This window comes from Coptis chinensis, chromosome 1 (genome assembly GCF_015680905.1).
Source record: "Coptis chinensis isolate HL-2020 chromosome 1, ASM1568090v1, whole genome shotgun sequence".
Classification (NCBI taxonomy): Eukaryota; Viridiplantae; Streptophyta; class Magnoliopsida; order Ranunculales; family Ranunculaceae; genus Coptis; species Coptis chinensis.
This window is the reverse complement of record NC_141456.1, coordinates 38,774,204-38,797,271: the sequence shown is the minus strand read 5'-3', so window position 1 is coordinate 38,797,271 and position 23,068 is coordinate 38,774,204. Positions and strand designations below refer to the sequence as shown.

The 23,068-nt window shown below is 39.1% G+C and overlaps 1 protein-coding gene across 1 annotated transcript; it reads right to left on the bottom strand.

Annotated features, from left to right (window-relative positions):
• Positions 1–3,525: 3,525 nt before the first annotated feature.
• Positions 3,526–4,185, bottom strand: LOC147523908 (uncharacterized). Its single transcript, XM_086572831.1, has one exon. It carries the CDS (start codon positions 4,183–4,185, stop codon positions 3,526–3,528), a length of 660 nt encoding a protein of 219 aa, XP_086428957.1.
• Between the last annotated feature and the right edge of the window lie 18,883 nt (positions 4,186–23,068).

Genomic DNA, 23,068 nt, shown 5'->3' with positions numbered 1-23,068 from the left:
TTTCTATTTTTACAAGTGCTTATAAGAGGAACTTAAAATAAAAAACAAACCACTTTATAAGACCATCTTATAAGACCCTCTTATAACTTAACCCAAAAAAACAAATAGCCCCCAAGCTTTTTCAATAACTAATCGAGGAGACTATGTTTAAAAAACCAATCGCTACGTTGATAAATCTAAATCGCATGTAATGTCATTTGTTATGGATTGTGATAATTCGATCAGACTCTAATTAAGGGATTCTAACAAGTTTTTCATTTGGTTCAATGCTCAATGTACCGCAGTCTAAGTGGTCTAGATGCACTCTATCATAGAAAACATTGACTTGTGGGGGACCTTGGTTTGAGAAGCAGTATATTTTGATAGATTGGATCATGTATAATGGAGGAGATGTAAATCCAAAATGCCCAAAAGTATCAGAAATCATTAAAAACAACAAAGGGTCAATTTCAGGTGTTGCAACATTTTTTGTAATCTTTGTCATTGAATTGTTTAATTTGGTTCTCACTATTCAAGAAACCACGTGCAAAAGTCAAAGAATGAAAACCATCAGAGATGCAGCTTTCACAACAAAGTCTGCTTATTTTTTTGATAAGTAATCTTTATTGATGAACTTGTGCATAGCACATAGTACAGACAAGTGAGTGAGATCATCACAAGGCCTACCGAGAGGTTTACATTATCAAATGTTTGTAACACCTAGAGCGGATCCCATAATAACCGAGTGCCAGCTTAACACCAAGTCTTTAAAATGATAATTGCTTCTGTGTGCCACCGAAAACATCCAATACCAGAGGAACGCTTTCACCTCGATCATTGATTTGCGTACTTCTGGTACTTTAGCCCTAAAGATATGATCATTTCTTGTCTTCTATAGCACCCAAATGATTGCGTAGGGAAGTAAACTCCAAAGCTTCGATCCAAAATAGTTTGCACCTTTTCTCGGCCAATTTGCAAACAAGTCTTGTATTGAATCAGCTCGTGCAAGTGTCGAAAACGCCCTCACAATTGGTTGCAGCAGTAAAGTCCACAGTTCTAGCGCATAGGAGCAGTGCAAAAACAAATGGGTTATACTCTCATTTATTGTATTGCACACGGAGCAAATGGGAGAGACCATAGTACCTCTATGGATAAGATTATCAACCGTCAAAATGGATCCAATCATAGCTTCCCAAAAGAAGAATTGCAATTTTAATGGAATAAGCATTTTCCAAACCAAATTGGTAAAGAAAGGTGCCGGTGAGAGAGAGTTAGTATTGCGATCTTCAGTGGCTAATACATTGTAGAAAGAGGTAACAGAAAAAGTATCATTCTTTGTCCAGCTCTGTGTAGTTTAATAGCCGATTAATAGGCGCATATGCACTATAAGCTACTTGACCGATAAAAAATCCCAATCTAAGCGGGATCGATTAATAGCCCGATTTATACTGATTAATAGGGCGATTTAGCACAAATACGGGTTAAAAAAATGACGACTAATAGGTCTAAGGGTTTGTTGCTTTATGTTTTTCTCAAAACATGGTTTGTATATATAAAGTTATAGAACAAAAGACTTATAATATATAAAACCCACTTAAACTAACTTTTCCATGATATAATTTTAGCGGAGTCATTGATGCCTTTGTGTTTTTCATATTTTACATGTTTTTTATTTGACTTATGTTGACCAGTAAACTATGTAATGAGGCTGTGATTGCATTTTGGTGATTGTCGGATATGTTTCTCATTTTCATTTCACTTTAATATGCATTTAGCTAATAATTATTTGTGGCATGTGTTATAGGTTACCTATGGGAATGGAAAATCTTATTTAGAATTATCACCCGATTAATTTCCGATTAATCCCCGATATATTCCGATTACTAGGCCTAATCGCTATGCACTCCTTAACCGATTAGCTACCGCTTAACGCTTAAACTGCACAGGTCCAACTCCACACACACTTGTCCTCATGATCCGTCAACACAATTTATTCGAGCAACAAAGTCAAAGCTGCACATTGTTGGACCTCCAAGTCAGTTCTAAACCTTCTTAAGGATAAGTTCCACCCCATCTGACCACCCTAGAAGTTCACAAACTCCTTTACACAACCTATTTTCCGAAATGTAGCCTGAAAAATAAGTGGAAATTGCTCCTCCAATGGCCTATCCCCAATCTAGTTATCCAGCTAAAAGAGACAATTTTGGCCACCCTCTATACTAAATTTGATCCCTTTCATTCCTAAACTGCCACAACACGTTAAGGATGTCTTTCCATAGGCTACAACCATAGGATCGAGATGTAGTAATAGGCCATCGATGATTTTCATAACATCCATACTTCGCTTTAATAACATCACACCACAGTGAGCCATCGTCTATCATATATTTACATAGCCAGCGACCTAAGAGCGCTTGGTTCATAACCACCAACTTTCGAAAGCCGAGACCCCCAAGGTTTTTAGGACAACATACTTTATCCTAACCAACCAAATGGTATTTCCTGTGTTCCTCACTGGAGCCCCATAAGAAGTCTCTAATCAGTCGCTCTATATACTCAACAACGCCACATGGTATAGTGAATAAAGACATGGAATATATAGGTAAGCTCAACAACACACTAGTAATCAGAATCAGCCTGGCACCTTTTGACATAAGCTTCTGTTTCCAACCACCTAGTCGTCTTTGCACTGTCTCTATTATTGGCTCCCATACCTTCTTATTCTTGTACTTTGCTCCTAGAGGCAATCCTAAATAACAACAAGGTAGGCTACCAGCATCACAACCCATGGTTTGGACTAGGGCATCCATATTGTCCACCTGCCTATCGAAAAGATTGAAGTTTTAGCCATGTTTGTCTTGAGACCGGATACCGCTTCAAAGATGAGGAGAATCGACTTAACCACCAAGCACTGTGATAATGAGGCTTCCAACATGAATAAAGTATCGTTCGCAAACTGGAGCAGTGCCACTTCAGGCCCATTAATTACAGACTTGAAACCTCGTATATAGCCCAACTCTACCACTTCCATAACTAACTTGGAGAGCAGTTCCATAACCACATTAAATAGAAAAGGGGATATTGGGTCTCCCTGGCGTAAACCTCGTTGGCTGCGAAAGTAACCAGCAAGTGAACCATCCACAAGTACTGAGAAAGAAGCCGAAGAAATGCACAACCTAATCCACTTTCTATACTTCTCGCCAATCCCCATTCTCCGTAACAAGTAGTCCAAAAATTCCTAATTTATATGATCGTATGCCTTGGAGATATCCGCTTTACATAGAATCTCATTCTCTTTATTGCTCAAGCGGGTGTCGATACACTCATTTGCATTCAAAGGACCATCCAAAATTTGTCTACCACCAACAAACGCACTTTGTTAAGGAGATATAATTGAAGATAAAATGCCTCGAAATCTCGTAGCAAGAACTTTAGAGATGACTTTGTAGATGCCTCCGACCAAACTAATTGATCTAAAATCCTTCAAAGAGAAAGCCTCAGTTTTCTTTGGTATGAGTGTAACAAAAGTAGAATTATTCCTCCTGTTCAAAAAGTAAGGTCTTGGAACTCCTTAACAACCTTCATGAAATCGTCTTTTAAGAAGTGCCAGCATTTTCTAAATACCCCCATCTGAAAACCATCCGGTCCCGACACACGATCCCCACCTAACTCACTGATATCAGCCACCACTTCTAACTCAGTAATATCCTCTTCAAAATCCACTACTTGTTCTTTTGAGATAGTATTGAATTCAATCCCATCTAGTTCAGGTCTCACCAATGGATCTTCACAAAAAAATGCCTCATAATAATCGACAATATGATTTCTAATAACAGCTTTATCACAGACTTCAACCCCATCAATTACTAGGTTGTTGATATTGTTAACTTTACTCCTTGCATTTGCTGTTTTATGAAAAAATTTGGAATTGTTCTCCCCCTCTTTAAAATCTCTAGTTCTAAACTTCTGCCTCCACGAAATTTCTTCCTTTCTCATAAGCTCCTGGAGTTCACATTTCAAATTTGCACTATGCACATCTTCATCAGGAGACAAGATAGTGCACTCTTCTTTTTTGTCAAGCTCGTCAATTGCATTTGCTTTTTCCTTTATGAGTAAGTCGACCTTGCCAAAGCACTCTCTATTCCAGACCCGCAGTTTAGTTTTGAGTTCCTTAATTTTACACCACCACATAGCTAGGAGCACCATCGAAGGAGAAAGACAGCCACCATTCTTCCATTAAGGGAATCAAATTCGTGTCTTCAAGCCACATCATCTCAAATCCAAAAGGAGTTGGCCCCCTAATAGGTTGAGAACAATCCAATAAAATCACCCTATGATCAAACCAAGTATTTAGGGTGTGCTATTTCCTTGCGTTTGGGAATTGATCATCCCAATCGCTAGAGGCTAAGAAACGGTCAATATGGCTAAGACACCTCCTATCAGACCATGTATAAAGAGCTCCATTTAGCGGGTAATCGACTAGCCCATTTCTTGATACAAACTCATTGAACAATCTCATCGCTTTTGTGATTCTGCTATTTCCAGTTCTCTCATACCCAAAGCGAACGAAGTTAAAATCCCCTCCTAGACACCATGGTAACGGAGACAATGCCCGTACATCTTCCAACTCTTCCATGAAGTGAGCCCTACCATCATTTTTGCTAGGGCCATAGACGCTAGTCATTAACCAGGAGAAACTCGTGCCTTTCATGGTACACTCAAGTGACAAGGTAAATGCATCGATTAATTTATCATTCACATCAATACAGTTAGAATCCCAAGCTATCAATATACCTCCTGAAAGTTCGAGAGCTGGCGCATGCATGTATTTCCATGGATGCCTCCTCAAATCCCCTAGTAATGCACACGGTTCACCACCCATTTTCGTTTCCTGTAGTAAATTAGCTACAGGTTTGCGCTCCTTCATGAGTAGTTTCACATTATTAATAGTTTTTGTATTGCATAGACCCCTAACATTCCAGGAAATAAGTTTAATCGACATGATCAATCTCCACTTCCCTTAGTTCAACCCCTTGATCCCCACCATGTTGATCTGAAGACTTACAGTTGTCCCTTACCAACTCCCTAAATAATTTCTCCAAACCTATTCTACCCAAACTTGAAGTGATACCCAAATTTCGTGCAAGCAGAATTACCATAAACTTGATCCAATCTGAAAGATCGTCAATACTTTGACAATTGCACAACCTAGATGCTAACGACCCCACGTCAATAGACAAAACATGAGCATTATCTCCTTCGACCAGTTGGTTTCCTTCTCTTACTGCCTCATTCTCCATAGTGTCGCGAGCTTGGAAGGCGAACAACCGCGATGACATGCCGCTAAAAAGAAATAAAGTACTAGGATCACATTATGGGGCTGGCTCTATTGTGGCTTGCTCCTTGCAATGTCCGCTGCGCAGACGCTAACTTGAGAGAGAGAATGGTTGTCATTGATAAAAGGCCCTGGACCTGGATTTACTCTCCTTCGTTTATTACAACTTTTGGATTTCTTCTTCCCTTTTTTCTTGTTATGCCTACAACACCCTTTCCACCTTAGGAATCCATTGGACCATGGAAAGGCTGCATGTCCTAAACCGACGTACCCGATCCATTCTAGCCCATTCTCATATTGCCTTGAACTGGTATCCTAGCTATATTGCCCACAACTGGAGGCCCAACTGCCATGGCTTCCAAAAGATGAAACCCATCAGCCACAACTGGTGCTAATCCATTCCACTCGGGTGACGCATTAAGAGCATGCACACATTCGATCACGATGGCATCTGTCAAGGCTATTGGATCACCTAAAGGTTCACGTGTACCAACAGGTGAGTTGGATCCTTCCAAGTTTTCAAATTCGAAATTTGAATGCAACCGATTTCCCTCCAACACCACTTGACCCACTGGAGCCATACTAGAAACAAAGGTGTTACCTGCATGGTTCGATCCACTAGCTTGACATGCATGTTGTACGCTAAAAAGGTGTATGGTCCTCCTGAACGTGTACATCACTATGAGCATCCAATTCAGATTGGTGGTTGACACATGAGGCCTATCATCATCTTCCATCTCCTGGGCGGTCAAAGTTATTCTGCTACTTTCTAACTCCACCGTTACCCAAATTGGGAAGACATAACCCCTTTCCTCTAGGTTAATAATCTGTGGGATGTGGCCTATATCATTAACTTTTACCTTAACTCTAATCAAAGACTTGCTCCATGTAAGTGAAGTGTTGGAGTTATCCCTCACATGAGGAAGAGGAGAAAAACCGGTACTATTCATGTGAAAAGGTCTGAGCGCGCATGCGCTCAGATTTGTCGTGACCAAGGCGTGCCCGCGCCCTTGCCTTGAAAAAGAAAGTTTTTTTTTTCAGCTTCTCATGAAACATGTCTACTGGAGTTTTAGGATGGAAAAATAAGAGGGTGCGCACGCGTTCAAATTGGCCTTGCTAAGAGCGCGCCCGCGCTCATGCCTTAACATCTCAGGTTCAGATTTTTCTACAATAAACGTGAAATTTCGCAGACGCCCTAACATTTCATATTACTATAAAAGCAGAAGTTAGGTTTTGGAAAACCAAGTCTTGAATAGAAACCCAATTTTGAGAACAATCAAAATTGAGAGAAACCCTTTGAAAAGAGAAAAGCTTGTAAGGAGAGAGGAGTGATCTAGTAAGGTGGAGAGACTTGAGAGGAGTGATTATAATCTTCATTCTCATACTTATAAAAAGGATTAGCTCTTGTGGAAGTAGGCATCATTAGCCAAACCACGGTACATCTTTGTGTTGTGATATGTTTTACTTGCTTTATATTTCTATTGCTTGTTTGTGATAGGTATATCCATTGTTTAGGTTGTGGTTGTTAGTTGCAGTGAAAGATTAGATTTTTTATTGGAGTAGTAGATAGTCCAAGTGCAAGCTATTTTAGTGGGGATTGATTGGTATTGTTTTCCCCAACAAGTGGTATCGGAGCCAGGTTAGATTAAGCCCAACAAGGTTGTTATCCAAATCTTGCCCAGAAGGTGTTTGATAAAATTTATGAGAGGGGTCTGAGTTAAAATAGCTTGTAGAGATAGACCATTATGTAAACACTCGCATGACTAGTCTGAATAGAGGTAACTACACTATTTGAAAAGCCAAGATGGAAGACTTGCTCTATTGCAAGGACTTGGCACAACCCATTGAGAATGGAGTAAAAATAGACGCAATTGTTACGGCTGAGTGGAGCAAGCTTGACAAAAAAACAATTAGGTACATTCGACAGTGGATTGATGACAATGTCTTCCACCATGTATCCCAAGAGACTACCGCTTTTGGCATGTGGAAGAAACTCGAAAACCTTTATGAGAGGAAGTCGGCCGGAAACAAGGTACTGCTCATTAAGAAGTTTGCTAACACAAGGTACAAAAAAGGTTCCTCAATGTCTGAGTATGTATCTTAATGAAGTACAGAATACCATCAATCAGTTGCATTTGATGAAGATTGATATGGGTGACGAAGTTGAGGCTATGTTACTATTAAACTCTCTACCCGACAGTTGGGAGACTTTAGCAGGTTCTCTTGGCGAGCCGCTAAGGATGGAATCATTTCCATGGAGATGGCTACTGGGGAATTGTTGAATGAAGAGACAAGAAGGGGTTCACGAAGCAACTCCTCTCACTCAGAGATCCTTGTCACAGAGAAGCAGGGGAGAGATAAAAGCAGAAAACCATCTCATTCTAGAGGTGATGATAGAAGCAAATCTAGGGGTGATACTAGAACTCATAAGGCAGAGAGACAATGTTATTATTGTGCCACCAAGGGTCACTTTAGGTATGAGTGTAGAACACTAAAGCGGGATAAGAAGAATAACTGTGTACATGAAAACATGGTAAAGAGAAACGGAAGCACAGGCCGAGATACTGCCGCACTAGTAAACGATGGTCTAGTGGGAATTATGTTAGATTGTGGTGAATGATGTATTAGTACCTCATGTTAGGATACAGAGTTGGTAGAGCTGTCAATGGGCCGGGACAGGCCGATGCCCGATTGAATCTGAACTGATAAGATAGGGACTTAGAACTTAAATATTGTCTGATAAGACTATTAGGCCAGTTATGGACATACCCACGTCCGACCCGATAACGGCCCGACCCAAAAACTAAGGTTATTTTTTAGTTTTTCAAATAAGTACTATTAAATTTGTAACTACTAGTATACATAAAATGTTAAGAAGCTTGATGGATTAGTGTTGTAGTGCCACATATAAGGCTTGGGTTCGAGTCTTACTACACTCTATTTCAATTTTTTTTAGAGAAATAATAAAAAAAACACACTATTTCCAAAAAAAAAATTAGAGAAATAATAAAAAAAAAATACATAATTTCCATGTAATCTTATATTGGACCTAGGCCAGGCCCGAATCCGATCATGTCCAACGAGACCTAGACCGGGACTTGGACCTTCTAAATGTAAATATAATTTGGACAAGACTTGGACATAGGTGAGTTCTGTTCAAGTCTGGCCCGTTGACAGCCCTAAGAGTTGGTGATAGATACAGGAGCATCCTATCATGTCACACCGCACAGGAGTTTCTTCACTACCTACAAATGTGGTGAATTTGGTGAAGTGAAGATGGGTAATAGTGGCGTCTCGAAGATTATAGGCATTGGGGATGTTCATGGAGAAACCAATGTCGGCTACACCTTGACACTCAAGGATATAAGACATGTCCCTGACATTCGGCTAAGCCTAATTTCCGCTGGGAAGTTAGATGATGATATCTTTTTAAACTCGTTTGGTAACGGGGTATAGAAACTGAGCAGAGGTTCCATTGTAGTAGCGAAAGGAAAGAAAACTTGCTCGCTTTACAAGACACATGCTAGTTTGTGTAAAGTAGAGTTAAATGCGGCACAAGAAGAAACTTCCTCCAAACTATGGCATAAAAGACTGTGTCATATGGGAGAAAAAGGCATGGAAGTTCTTGCCAAGCAAAAAGCCTTGCCAAACATAAAAGGTACGCATTTAAATAGATGTACTCATTGTTTGGTTGGAAAGCAACACAAGGCATCTTTCCAAAGATTCCCCTCTCACAGAATGGACAATGTCCTTGAGCTAGTACACACAAATTTATGTGGTCCTATGAAAGTGAAGTCCCACGGGGGAGCTTTATACTTCTTGACTTTCATTGATGATGCGTCAAGAAAGATATAGGCATATAGTCTAAAGACCAAGGATGAAGTACTTGGTGTGTTCAAGACTTTCCATAGCATGGTGGAAAGAAAGACAGGGAAGCCTTTGAAGTGTATTCACTCAGATAATAGGGGAGAGTACATTGGGCCATTTGAAGAGTATTGCAAGAGTCATGGGATTCATCATGACTAGACCGTTCCCAAGACATCGCAACACAATAGTATAGCTGAAAGGATGAACCGAACTATTATAGAGAGGATGAGATGCATGTTGTCTCACTCTAAGTTATCAAGGAGTTACTGGGTAGAAGCAATGCGCACAGCCGTACATGTGATCAACCTATCACCTTCGAAGTCTTTGAATAGTGATTATCTAGAAAGAGTATGGTCAGGCAGAAATGTTGATTATGGATACCTTAGGGTATTTGGGCACAAGGCATTTGTTCATATTCCCAAGGATGAGAGATCCAAGCTTGATGACAAAGCTAAGTAGTGCATTTTTTTGGGTTTTGGGGATGAGAAGTTTGGCTACAAACTTTATGATCTGATCAACAAGAAGGTAATCCAAAGTCGAGATATTGTGTTCTTGGAAGACCAAACCATAGCAGACTTTGAGAATGGTGAGAAGCTAGAATATTTCATGGATGATCTTATTGACTTAGAACCAGAAGTTCCTACTGTGGAACATGCAGGTGCAGAAGGCATTGAGAATGCAGAGAACCATGGGTTTAAAGCTCATGATGATAATCATATTGCTCATGATGGGATAGAACTTATTGATATAGAAGATGCAGATGAATGTGTATGAAACACCACCTGAGCAAGCAGAAGTGTATCCTCCTGAGCCACATAAAGATGGAGTAAGGAGGTCCAACAGAGAGAGACAAGCTTCAACCAGGTATCCACCATATACGTATGTTTTACTATCTGATAGTAGAGAACATATGTACTATCAAGAGGCTCTTGAAGGTTCAGACAAAGAGAAGTGGTTGAAGGTCATGCATGATGAGATGAATTATTTACATAAGAATCACACTTATAACTTAATTGAGAAACCAAAAGGAAGAAAAGTTTTCAAGAATAAGTGGATCTACAAAGTCAAGCATGAGGAGAATAATCCACATTCAAGGCACAAAGCTCGCCTTGTTGTGAAGGGATTCGGTCAAAGGAAAGGTATTGACATTGATGAAATTTTCTCTCTTGCAGTTAAGATGACTTCTATCAGGGTGGTATTAGGTCTGACCACAAGGATGAACCTAGAGGTTGAGCAACTAGATGTGAAGACAGCTTTTCTTCATGGAGACCTTGAAGAAGATGTCTACATTAACCAGCCAGAAGGGTTTGATGTCAAAGGCAAGGAGCACCTGGTATGCAAGCTAAAAAAGAGCTTGTATGGGTTGAAGCAAGCACCGAGACAGTGGTACATAAAGTTTGAGTCCTTTATGGTGAAGCTTGGATACAAGAAGTCTGCTTCCAATCATTGTGTGTTTGTCCAAAAATTTCCAGATGGGGATTTCATAGTGCTCTTGTTGTATGTGGATGATATGTTGATAGTTGTCCAGAACATCAACAAGATATCCAAGCCGAAGAAAGACTTGAGTAAGTCCTTTGAGATTAAGGATTTGGGTAAAGCAAAACAGATACTTGGGATGTGAATCACTCATAACAAAAAGAGTTGAAATTTGTGGCTTTCTCAAGAAAGCTATATTGAGAAAGTGTTGAAAAAATTCAACATGGATCAAGCGAAGCCAGTCAGTTGTTCGCTTGGTGGCAAGTTTTGCATGGACAAAGATATGTGTCCAAAGGGTGAGCATGAGCAGAGTCAAATGGAAAAGATTTCTTATGCATCCACATTGGGAAGCTTGATGTATATAATGGTGTGTACAAGACCGGATATTGCTTTCGTCGTTGGTGTTGTAAGCTGTTTTCTGTCAAATCCGGGTAAGGGGAATTGGGAAGGTGTTAAGTGGATATTGAGATATCTCAAGGGCACTTCCAAAGCATGTTTGTGTTTTGGTGGGAGTAAGACTTTGCTTGAAGGCTACACAGATGCAGACATAGCAAGTGATGTTGACTCGATGAAGTCCACCTCCGGTTATCTATTTACTTTTGCAGAGGGAGCAGTTTCTTAGCAATCTAAGTTGCAAAAATGTGTTGTCATCTTCACTACAGAAGTCAAGTATATTGTAGCCACTGAGTGTTGCAAAGAGATGTTATGGAGGAAGAGGTTTTTTTATGAACTAAGGCTAAAGCAGAAACAATTTGTAGTTCTATGTGACAGTCAGAGCGCCATCCATTTGAGCAAGAATCCGAGTTTTTATTCTAGATCCAAGCACATAGATGTGCGTTATCATTGGATTAGAAAAGTTCTCAAAGACAAGAATTTGTGTATTGAGAAGATCCATACCGACAAGAACGAATCAGATATGATGACCAATCAAAGTCTTACCAAAAAGTAAGTTTGATGTTTGTTGTGCTACCGCCGGAATGGTAGCACACTCCTGTTGATTTGGGAATGCATGGAGGTATCCCCTCTCACTGTTCAGGAGGGGGAGATTGTTGGAGTTATCCTTCACATGAGGAAGAGGAGATAAACTAGTACTATTCGTGTGAAAAGGTCTGAGCGCGCAGTCGTGACCAAGGCGTGCCCGCGCCCTTGCCGTGAAAAAGAAGATAGTTTTTTTTTCAGTTTCTCATGAAACATGTCTACTAGAGTTTTGGAATGGAAAAATAAGAGGGCACGAACGCGCTTAGATTGGCCTTGCCAAGAGCACTCCTGCACTCATGCCTTAACATCTCAGGTTCTAATTTGTCTACAGTAAACGTGAAATTTCATAGACAAGCTAAAATTTCAAATTACTATAAAAACAGAAGTTAGGTTTTGGAAAACCAAGTCTTGAAACTAATCCAAAGAATGGGATTAGGCTTAGAAACTAATCCAAAGAATGGGATCAAAATTTCTTCCACATGTGGCATTGTCTATGCGGAAAAGAAGATGAGTCTAGAAAATCATTTTGTTTGGGAGTGTGTTATGCAAAGGAGCAACGAAGTTGGTTAGTAGTGATTTTGACATCAATATCATAGCTGCTACAACTTCAAAGACAGGGATAATGCAAGCAAGAACAATAGTCAAAACCAAAGGACTTGAGTGATGCAGCAATAGTGCACTTTGATGGTTTAGGTATGCAATACTACATAGCCCATTTTATGTAGCCAGGTAATAAGAGTGTTGCATAACTCTAAAACATGCAGGTAAGTTGGCATGGATGGTAAAGTTATGACGACTTGTGGTTAATTGTAGTTTTTTAATCTCAAGCATCAAACATAGTTTTCAATAGCATATCAACATTAATGTACTAGGAAATTTTGAATGAAAAACTCAAATACTTCAAAGTTCAAACAATAATACTTGTTATATTTCCTTACGGGGTATTTAGGTTTTGGTTCTATTTATAGTAGCGATATTAGGCTTTGGTCCATTTATAGTTGGAAATTAGACTTTAGTCCAACTTTTGGTAGTCAAACTCGTTGACTATCTTGTATTTTGCTTAATACCTAGAATACCTTACATGTGCGTCTCACGTGCAAACCATAAGTTAGGCTTGAAACCCAACGATCATAAAAATTGAGCATAAATGGACACTTGTCACAATTTGCAACCAACTTGATCTAAAAAATTCAACCGTCAAAAAAATAGAGCTGTTACAACCCAATTGTACATACTCTTTCCCTTCATAAATGGAAAGGCAGAGGTCATCTTCCCCACTACTTCTCCAGAACATATCTTCACTGCAGAAGAGGTTAGAGCATGTAATATTCAAATATGGGTGCATTCTCCAAACCTTACTAGCTAATTCAATTGGTAATGACAGAAAGTAGGACTAAAACCTAATTAACCTACTTACAGTAGGGCTCAATTCCGATAAGGTAATATATAACTCGAATTGTGTCAAAGTCTATAACTTATCTAATTTTATTTTCTATAAATAGATTTGTCAACTATGTTACCAAGAAGGCCACACAGCTTTACAATGCCCATACCTACACAAGAGATGTCGAAGGGTTATGGATAATGACCTTAATCCATGCAGAGGAGTCATGAATTTGGTAAAGCATGTCAATGAATCAGACAAGGTGGTTGAATTATGGCTCCATTGTGATTGGGTTGGATGTGGTAAAAAGGAGAGACTAACTACAGCTAAACCAATGTTACCTACAGAGATGAATAACAAACTTGTGTTCAATTGTCATGTGTGTGAGGCTGAGTGTTGTTGTGTTGTTGAATATCCCAAGTGATTCTAAGTGTGGTGTGTGTATCTGTGTCCTGTAAGGGTGATCTTCCCTCTTAAGTATTTCTAATAAAGAAACTTTAAATTCTGTCATATATACTATAGTAGCAACACCACAACTGTAGCAGCAAAACCATAACATTGCATCACAGAAGCAAACGCAAGTCTCATTCACTAACAAAACAAGTCCACCATCAAGACATAACTAAAACAGAACCAAGCAAGTTAACTATAACAACATCAATTCAACATAATCACACAAGTGAACTAGAATATCTGATAAGCACCCAAAACTGTAATATTAAACCCCGAGAGACATAGTATTTTGGTCGATTATGTGTTTAATAATCATGTAATAATTATATTTTCGTACTTTTACATGTTTTCGCAATTAAAATAAATATAGTGATAAAACATGCATCGAAGTACGGGAATACGGGAATATTTGAAGTTTCCCACTCAACCCCCGTGAAGCCCAACAAAGCCTGACTAGAGCCGAAGTTTCCAAAAGAACAAAACCAGTGCAAAACGGGTCCACATATAAAGAAGCAGCAAACTTCCGAAGCTCAAATCGGATAAATCTAGATGCCGACGTTGGCTAGTGAAGTCGCCATAATACCAGCGACAACTCTCTGCAAGCGACGAAAAGTCGTAAAAACGCCAAAAATCGGCGCCATCGACACACTAAGTGGACCCACTCTGCTGGTCCGAAGGCATGACGAGTCAAGATAGGCAGGTGGCAAAGGATGGTTTCAATTTGGTACCACCGATAAGAGAGAAGATATCGCACTAATTCAAACCCGGTGGTTTGAATTGAAATGAGCTACAAGACAAAAACTTTAATACGAAAAGGACAAAACAAATGGGTAAAAACAAAACTTTGATTCTCAAAGTTTTGAACAACTCAATTAGCAAACAAACAACATCAAATTAAACCGCCTTCGATCCTCCGGCCTATATATAGGGGGGTCGCCTTCATTATTTTGCCTTCAACATTTTCATGCTTTAGCTTCCTTTAGTTAGTTTATTTCTTCAAGACTTACATTCTCATTTCCATTCCAAAGAAATTTTTAAATCGTAGTTATTTTACCCTTTAATAATAGTCATTTCTTTTCTAGTTTAATTCCTCGCCCCAATTTATTTACTTAATGTATACATCAAGTTTTATTATTCCTTCTATGACCATGAGCTAATCCCCCCCCCCTCAGGGGGAGGGTTATGCTGCTCGTGTAAAAATCCGGATTTACTCTTTAATATTCTAGAGTCACTACTTAGGAATTAGGCTTAGATTTGACATCCGGTCCCAAAATGACTGAGACTGTACAAAGTTGGACTGCTGATGCTCCAGAACAATCTCGCGCGTGATAAAATGTAAAAATGATAATTTACCTACGAAATGAATGATGAACTCAAAACGTAAGTAAACTAAAACTATCTTAAGAGTCTAAATTTTATCAAAGTTTCTACTCTCAATTCTATCGAAATAGAGTGGAGTAACAAGTTCGTTCCACTCCTAGTTCTCTAGCATGGAATGTTTTCTAGTCTAATGAATCGGTCTTAAGTCTAATGAGAGCTTTACGAAGGGTGTTATACTACGATACAATATGAAATTGATTATGTTGAATTTAAACTACGAATGCTATGGAAATATGATTGTTTTTTAATCTAGATAAAGGATTAGAGGGGAATTGAATCCACCTCGAATCCAACTTAATAACCTAGCATAGATTCTTGTATCTCGATTCTTACGCTCTTACGCAAAAAAATTTCGAAGTTCTAATCCCTAGTGTTCATGGCATTTCTACCAAATACTAACTAGCATGTGAGGTCGTCCACCCATTCTCATGGCGAATCATGACCTTCTAGAGTGGAATAGATTCTACAACGCTTCTACACTATACCACTAAGTTTTCATCAAAGCTTCATCAACCCCTCTAATGGAGGTTTTAGCCTTGAGTCATCAAGCCATCATTTCCCATTGAATTATAACTACACATCATATTAAAATTCTAACTTAACTAATTTAAGTAACAATGTTCAATCTACTTAAACTACGAAATGATAATCAACAAGAATTAAAACTAGATCTATAAATTGAAATAACAAAAGTCGAAATTGACAAAATAACTATTTTATTTATCTAATCAATCAAGAACAATGATTCAAAGACTTAATCTAAAACAAGAATTGGAAATGGAACTTAAACTTAATTAATTTACTGAAAACTAGATCTAGAATTATATATATTTTTAGGTCTAACTAGCTACCATTAACAAAGAGTTCAGCTTTGTTTTATATACTTTCAGATCCAAAAATCGTGCATGGGTTGGAGCCATGTTTTGGGCCAGAGAATCAGGCCCAAAACCCAATTCTTTCAGTCCAAAAAGGCCTCTTCAGCTGCAGTTGGCTTCAATAGACTTTTTCCTTCACTTATGCTCCTCTGATTGGGTCAAGACTTAGACCATTGTAAAGCTCTTTCCGAGACGGTCGTTTTGACATAAGGTAGGCCCAATTCCGAGGTCTGAGTCCAAAGATACGGCCTTCAGAAGTTCTGCTAACTTTGAGTGCTGTTTCCGCCCGCGTTGACTTTGACTTTTCAGCTTTGACCGGGCATTAGAAAGGCTCTGTCTTCTTAAATCTTGGCCTTTAATTAAAGAACTCCTTAGCAACCAACCATTTCTCCTTTATCTCATCAAAGTGGCATATTTCTGCACATAATTGACTTTGAAGCCTGAAACGCATAAAAACACGTAATAAGTATTAACTCTTAATTATTACTCACATAATTAGTCTAAAAGTATGACTGTTACAGGGTTAAAACTACAGTTTTGGGCACTTATCAAACCACCCCCAAACAACATTTTGCTTGTCCTCAAGCGAATATGAGAAAGTAGAATAAGTGACCAAAATGGAGTTCTATCTACTCTCATTTCGCTGAGTGCGATTGCATTGACCATATGCAACAAGGCCTTAAACCACTAGAAATTCCCTAGTGGACGAGTTATAGCCTCGTGAGAGTTTTCCAGTGAAGGTACTCACAAACTTCATCTATACTACAACGACTAAGAAATAAAACTATTGTTTCCTCATTCATGTCTCGACTATCTATACATCTCACTAGCAATTGAATAAGAATAACCAAGTCAAAAACCAAAACTAATATATGCATAATAATCAATCATCTATGATACAAATATATATACTATGAGTAATACTATGAAATGCCTAGCGGTTCGTTTCTGAAAAACTTCGAATAAGCGTCCTTAAGTAGGTCCTCACATAAATGTCAAGATCTAAAACCACTGATTTTTCCGCTCGAAGTTTAGCTACTCCAGTCATGCGATGGGCACTTTTACCTTACAATCTCAATGACAACAAGGAAGCCGAATCGATCAAACACATCTGCCACTTACTATCACACTAACCTATTCCTAATTGAGCTAGAGGTCTTTATTAGGTGTCATGGGATTAGGAGATGGTTTAAGAAGGAAGGAAATGGATATTCAAAAGGACAAGTCCGAGATAATAGAGTCTTCATATTATGTAACTTAGAGAAAACCTTGTTATTTTCTTTTGCTTCTATACTTTGTTTCCATCCTTAGCCATATTTTTCTTTTTCTTTTCTTTGGCTTTTGACTCCTTTTATTCTATTTTTTTGAAGTTTTTATTTATTTCTATTTTTTATTTTTCTTTTCTTTGGATGGAAACTTCTTTTCTTTATTTTCTCGAGCAATTAACTAACTTTTGTTTACACGGTTTTTCTTCTTCTTTCTTCCTCATTCTATTCTCGGACTTATTCTAGATTGGGTAGGTTGATTTTTTATTTTTTATTTTGTTTTGTTTTTGTAACAGGTAAAAGGATTTGTGGGTTATGAAAGGCTAAAGAAAGGCTCGTGAGGGGCTTACTAGCGAAAATAATTCATAGGGTTGAATTTCGGCTATATCGATCCAAAGAGGGCCTAAATTCTCGCTTAGGATATGGCATAGTGATCAAGCAAGTGGACGTGTGATTTCTCTATCCGGATTTTACTTCTCCCTTGTGTCATTTCTCAAATGTTTCGCTTATATAAGGCTTTAGGCTATATTCTCACAGGATTTGTAGAATAAGTACTCTAGCCTAGATTTCAGAAACTTACTGCTAACAATCATAAATACTCATGTAATATATTTATAGATAGATGCAAAGATTATTACCTACATATTAACCTAAGTTTCTAACAATTATTCTGATGCAAAAGCTACGTGAGACTTCTAGATTGTTAAGAGCATAGAGAAAGAAAATAATACCAATATTCCTAAGTGTATAGCATAAACTTATTTATTTATATTTTTAAAAAAATTTAACTTGAAAAAAAATGCATGTTATACATATCTATATCCTAACATATGCCTTAATTACACATGTTTCTATGCCCCCCCCCCCCCCCCCCAAACAAGAAGCATGCTTTGTCCTCAAAGCATTTAAATAAAGAGGGTAGAAAAAATACCATGAAAACGCGGAAATTCAGGAACATCTGCAAAACAAGGTTAGAACATACTAATATAGGGAAAATAAAAATACTGACGCAACTCTATAAGAGATCCACCCATTATGGGGTTAACAGAATTAAATTGCTTGGGACATAAGCAGACAATAACAAAACTAAAAAATTACCTTATCTCCCGCTTAAACATCCTCCTCCCTCAAGAAAGAGATGAGGTTCCTTCTCAAGATCCCGCCACCCATTATAACTTGCCAAGCTTGCCGCCATTTATCATCTACTAATGCTAACCTGTTAAGTGTTATTATGTCCGATGGGATGTACGGGCGACCAAATGAGGTCGCACTGCCATCCCTACCAAGTCATTATTCGCAATGAGCGAACCACTCCAATCAGTGGGTCTCATGACTTCAACCCTTTTCCATCTGTGGAATTGTGCACGTAATACGTAAACAACTATGCATGATGCGGCTTACCAAAACAGGCATAAGAAGATACTTTACCCATGCTTTGGGCTCTCTTAAGACTAGCGACTAAAACTCGGGAATGTCATATCGGGCGATATCCCTCAAATAAAGCGAGGAAAATGTCACCGCCAGCATCGTTTGCGTAAATGAACGCCATTCCCCCAAAATATTCATCGGGATGAATAACATGGTGGTGCCTATGTTTAGGGAAAGGCTACCAAGGGCAATGCTATATCGCCCCACATCCATTACTCGAAATACCCTCCCCATAATACTCATGGAAATATGTATAATCATAAAGGTATGCATTATCGGCCATATATGCCCATGTGTGAACAGGATCGCATCGGTAATCCCAAACTAAAGCCACCACATTTTTATTGAATTTATGTGTCGTGTCATCGACTCACGACGGAGAATTCTTGTTCTCCATCCCGATTACAATAGAATTTAACGTGGTCGTAGAAATAAGCAGTAAGCTGTGGTGAATATGAATCGTCATCACTTACCAGTAGATGACGCCATCCTAACTGCAGGATCATGTGTCGGAACCAATATCCATAGGCCTCGGTTCCCAACACGTCTTCGAAAGACTGTTCAGGTATGACTATAGGAGATGTCATCTCAACGACTCTTTGAACAGTTCCAAAAATCCTAGAATGACCCTCAGAAAATTTGAATTTCCGTGTTCACAGATGGCAAGGCCGGCGCCGCTTCGCTTTGAAGCGGGATTCGGGTTTTGTGGGTTTTGGAATTACAGTGTTTGGGAGCGAAGTCGCGCCAAGGGGCGCTGGTCACGCTCTGAGTAAACTTTCTGAAAGTGTACAGGGCGCAGGCGCGCTCGTAAGTGCTTTGAAACAGAAGTTTAGAGGAAAAAGAAGGAAAAGCTTGGAGTGAAAGGTGCGGGATGATGGTAGGGTGTAGTGTGGTTTGTTAGTGTAGAATGAAGGGAGTTTAAATAGGTTCTGAGCTTCCAAAACAAATCGGCAAGTTCCCAAATTGTTTTAAGGCAATTTCTGGAAATAGAAAAATTCCAAACCCAAAAACGGAAACAAACCATCTTCGTGATTTTCTAAAAATCCTGGTATCTTTCATACTGGATTTAGAATAGTAACTTCTAAACTCTCCTAGATTTCATGCTACCACCACACAAATCATAGATATGCCAATATCATCCAAATTCTCAACCTTTCCTCCAAGACAAGTTTACAGCAGATGATCATATAACGAATTATGCTCTGAATAAATATTATCACCCCCAAACAAGTCGGGAAGGTGGGTTTAATGATAAAACAAAGCGTAACTCGAAAATAACCAATTATCTTAAAACTAAAATTTAAAACCAAACAACATAAAACAAACACCTTAATATTTAAATTGAACAACCGAATTAAAATCCAACTAATAAAACAAAATCATGAAATAACAAATAACACAAACCGATGGTGAACACCTAGTTATGTGATGAAGATGGACCCCGATGGAGATTGGCCCCGGGATGGAGAATGGATTGAACCATCTGTCGTCCGGCGGCGACGACGCTCATGCCTTTCGGACTCGGCTAAAACAGAATCCTCCACTGGTGGCATGCGTCGTAGCATCTCTATTCGGAACAAGCGCCGCGGCTTCCATCTCATCATGAGTATTACATAATCGGGCTTGGTGATCTTTGGTGGATAGTCTCCAAGTTAGACAAGATATCGTCCCGACCCCTTTCGAAAGCATTTCAAGTCTCGTCAAAGGTTCGTTTGCTTTATTTCGAACTACAATCTATCTATCTCGGATATTTTCACAAATACCATAAACGCAACGCAAGGCAGTTTGCAACACTTGCATGCATTCTAAATTAGAACTACAACTATCTAATGCATCATCATCCAGACATGTCATATCCTCCCTTTCATCCTCTGACTCAACCACCTTTCCTTCAGACAACGGTCAAGTCTCTTGGATGCAATCGGTATAGATACTTGCATTAGAATGCAATTTGATCTTAATAGGAGCAGATTTTGCGACAGCTCTAAAGGAGAGCATGATCTTAGTGATCAATACGGGAAGAGGCGCCAAGCTCTTTCCCTCTCCTCTAATCACATTAAACATTAAATCGATGATGCAGAAATTATACTTATTTGTTTGCAAAATCCAGAGAACGTGCAGACATTGCAGACCGATATCACTGACTTTGTCTTTCCCAAGGCGTTCCTACCAATCCACCGAAGCTACCCGTTGATTGGTTCTCGTGGTTGATCAAGCGGACGAATGAGATGTCGGATTGTATTCACCCTCCACGACAGTATCTTTCATCAAAGCAGGAACTCCAGTATACTGGGATTCCTGAATTGTCGTTACTAGGTTGTTTTCAAGCGTAATTCCTAACAGTTCAGCCAACAACTGTCTCGTTACTTCCCTCCTTGTTCCTGCTACCTTTATGAAAATCCTATCCCCCTCTAATTCTCGCTTCTTATAAAATTGTTCTGCCAAATCATAGTGATAGAACTCCTCAGTCGAGTACCACAATCCGTTCCAATCCCTCCTAATCATCTCTGCGTCGTAAAATGGCGTGAAGTCGCCGACAAAAACGCGTGCTCGCAAAATTCTTCGTCAGAAAGCATTGAAGTTTCCGACAACTAATGGTTTTGTAGACTGTGGGGGAGGTGAGTTTGAAGAAAACAACTAAAAACAACGGTGGTGGCGGTGGTGGGTACTTGAATTGGTGGCTGTTTTCAGAGTTGGGGTTGGTGGTGGTAATGGTTTGGAGAAGATTTCACTTGGATTGAATTGCTTGGCGTGGGTGTAGTTAGGTTTCCTTTTTTTTTTTTTTTTGGTGTTTAAGGTTTGTTTTAAACTTGGTAACAGGCGGGATTGGAAAGGAAAGAACTATGCATTTTTGGGAAGGAAGGGGCAGCGGCCTGCTAGTCTTGCAAGGAAGTTTGGGCCCAAGCCCAATTTGAATTCCGAAATTTCTCGATTTTTCGCGCAATTTCAAATTCAATTTTCCACTTTGTTACTGGCCCGATTTTGGTGAATGAGTTATGGAAATGATCAGTAGAGAATTTCCAATCCAATGATCCATAAAACACTCAATTCCAACCATGGGTGACGTATAAGAAGGTGGAAAAATGCCTCAAAGTGCATGTGTGACGTAAGTTATGCGAACGAAGGAAATCTAAGTTTTAGTTAACGTCAACCCAATTGAACTACAAGTAATGGGCCTAAGCAACACAAATGGAAAGTTCGAACAATCCAGATGGAAAGACCGACTGCCCACCCCCAAACAAATTTTTAAACACAACATTTGTTCTAACGTGGGTCGTTTAAAGTCAGATTCCCAAGACTTGTTGGATTGCTATTTCTACGATTTAGAATTTTTTATTTTTTATTAGTTTATTATAAGAAAAACGAAAAACAATAAATACATAATTCACCCCATAGAGGAACATGACTCAAAAATCCAGAAAACATGCAAAAGTGGAAAACGTGAATTATGTTAACCGTGGACTTAGGATCCGTACTTACAGCACACATTCCATAGGGAGGGCCGGTTACCTGAATGGTGCACTTACCACTATATGGAAGTGAAAGGAAGTACACCAATGACAAATGTCAATCCTCATAGATGTGGTCCCGTAAAGGACTTCCTACATCGGGGGACAAAAGTTCGTGAAAATGTTTTAACCGTTGACCATTAACTTGAAAGGTACCGTTGTCATTGGGATTTACCAAGGTGATTGCCCCATAAGGGGTGACTTCAATAACCGTAAAAAGGACCGCACCAACGGGTTTTAGTTTCCCTGGGAAAATATGTAGACGGGAGTTGTAAAGCAAAACTTTTGACCGACCACAAACTCTTTGCTAAGATTTGCTTATCATGAACACGCTTCATGTTCGCTTTATAATCCTTCATGAGATCGTAAGAATCGCCACGGATTTCTTCAAGCTCATTCAATTGCAACTCTTCGCTTGACACCGCCTCATCAATATTAAAGTTAAGGCTTTTTATAGCCCACAGAGCACGGTGCTCTAATTCAACGGGCAAATGACATGGTTTCCCAAATACAAATCTAAAGGGAGACATACCTATAGGAGTTTTGAAAGCAGTTCTATACGCCCAAAAGGCATCCGATAGACGCTTTGACCAGTCTTTCCTATCAGGGTTTACAGTTGTTTCTAAAATCTTTTTGATTTCCCTATTACAAACTTTTACTTGTCCGCTAGTTTGTGGACATACTACGGAGTTGCTACTTTGTGTGTAACTCCATACTTTTTCACTAGGGATACAACAATTCTGTTGCAAAAATGTGTTCCACCATCACTAATGATGGCTTTAGGAATGCCAAACCGACAGAAAATATATTCTTTAATAAAAAATACAACGGTCTTATGGTCATTGCTACGGTAAGCTAGGGCCTCTATCCATTTAGACACGTAGTCCACGGCAACTAGAATATAAATAAAACCGTGGGAAATAGGGAAGGGACCCATGAAATCAATGCCCCAAACGTCAAAAATTTCTACTATCAAGATTGGATTTAATGGCATCATATTACGCTTCGTGATTCGCCCAAGTTGTTGGCAACGAATACACGTCTTGCAATGCACTTGGGCATCCTTAAAAAGGGTAGGCCTATAAAATCCATATTGAAGAACTTTAGCGGCTGTTTTCATCCCACTAAAATGGCCACCA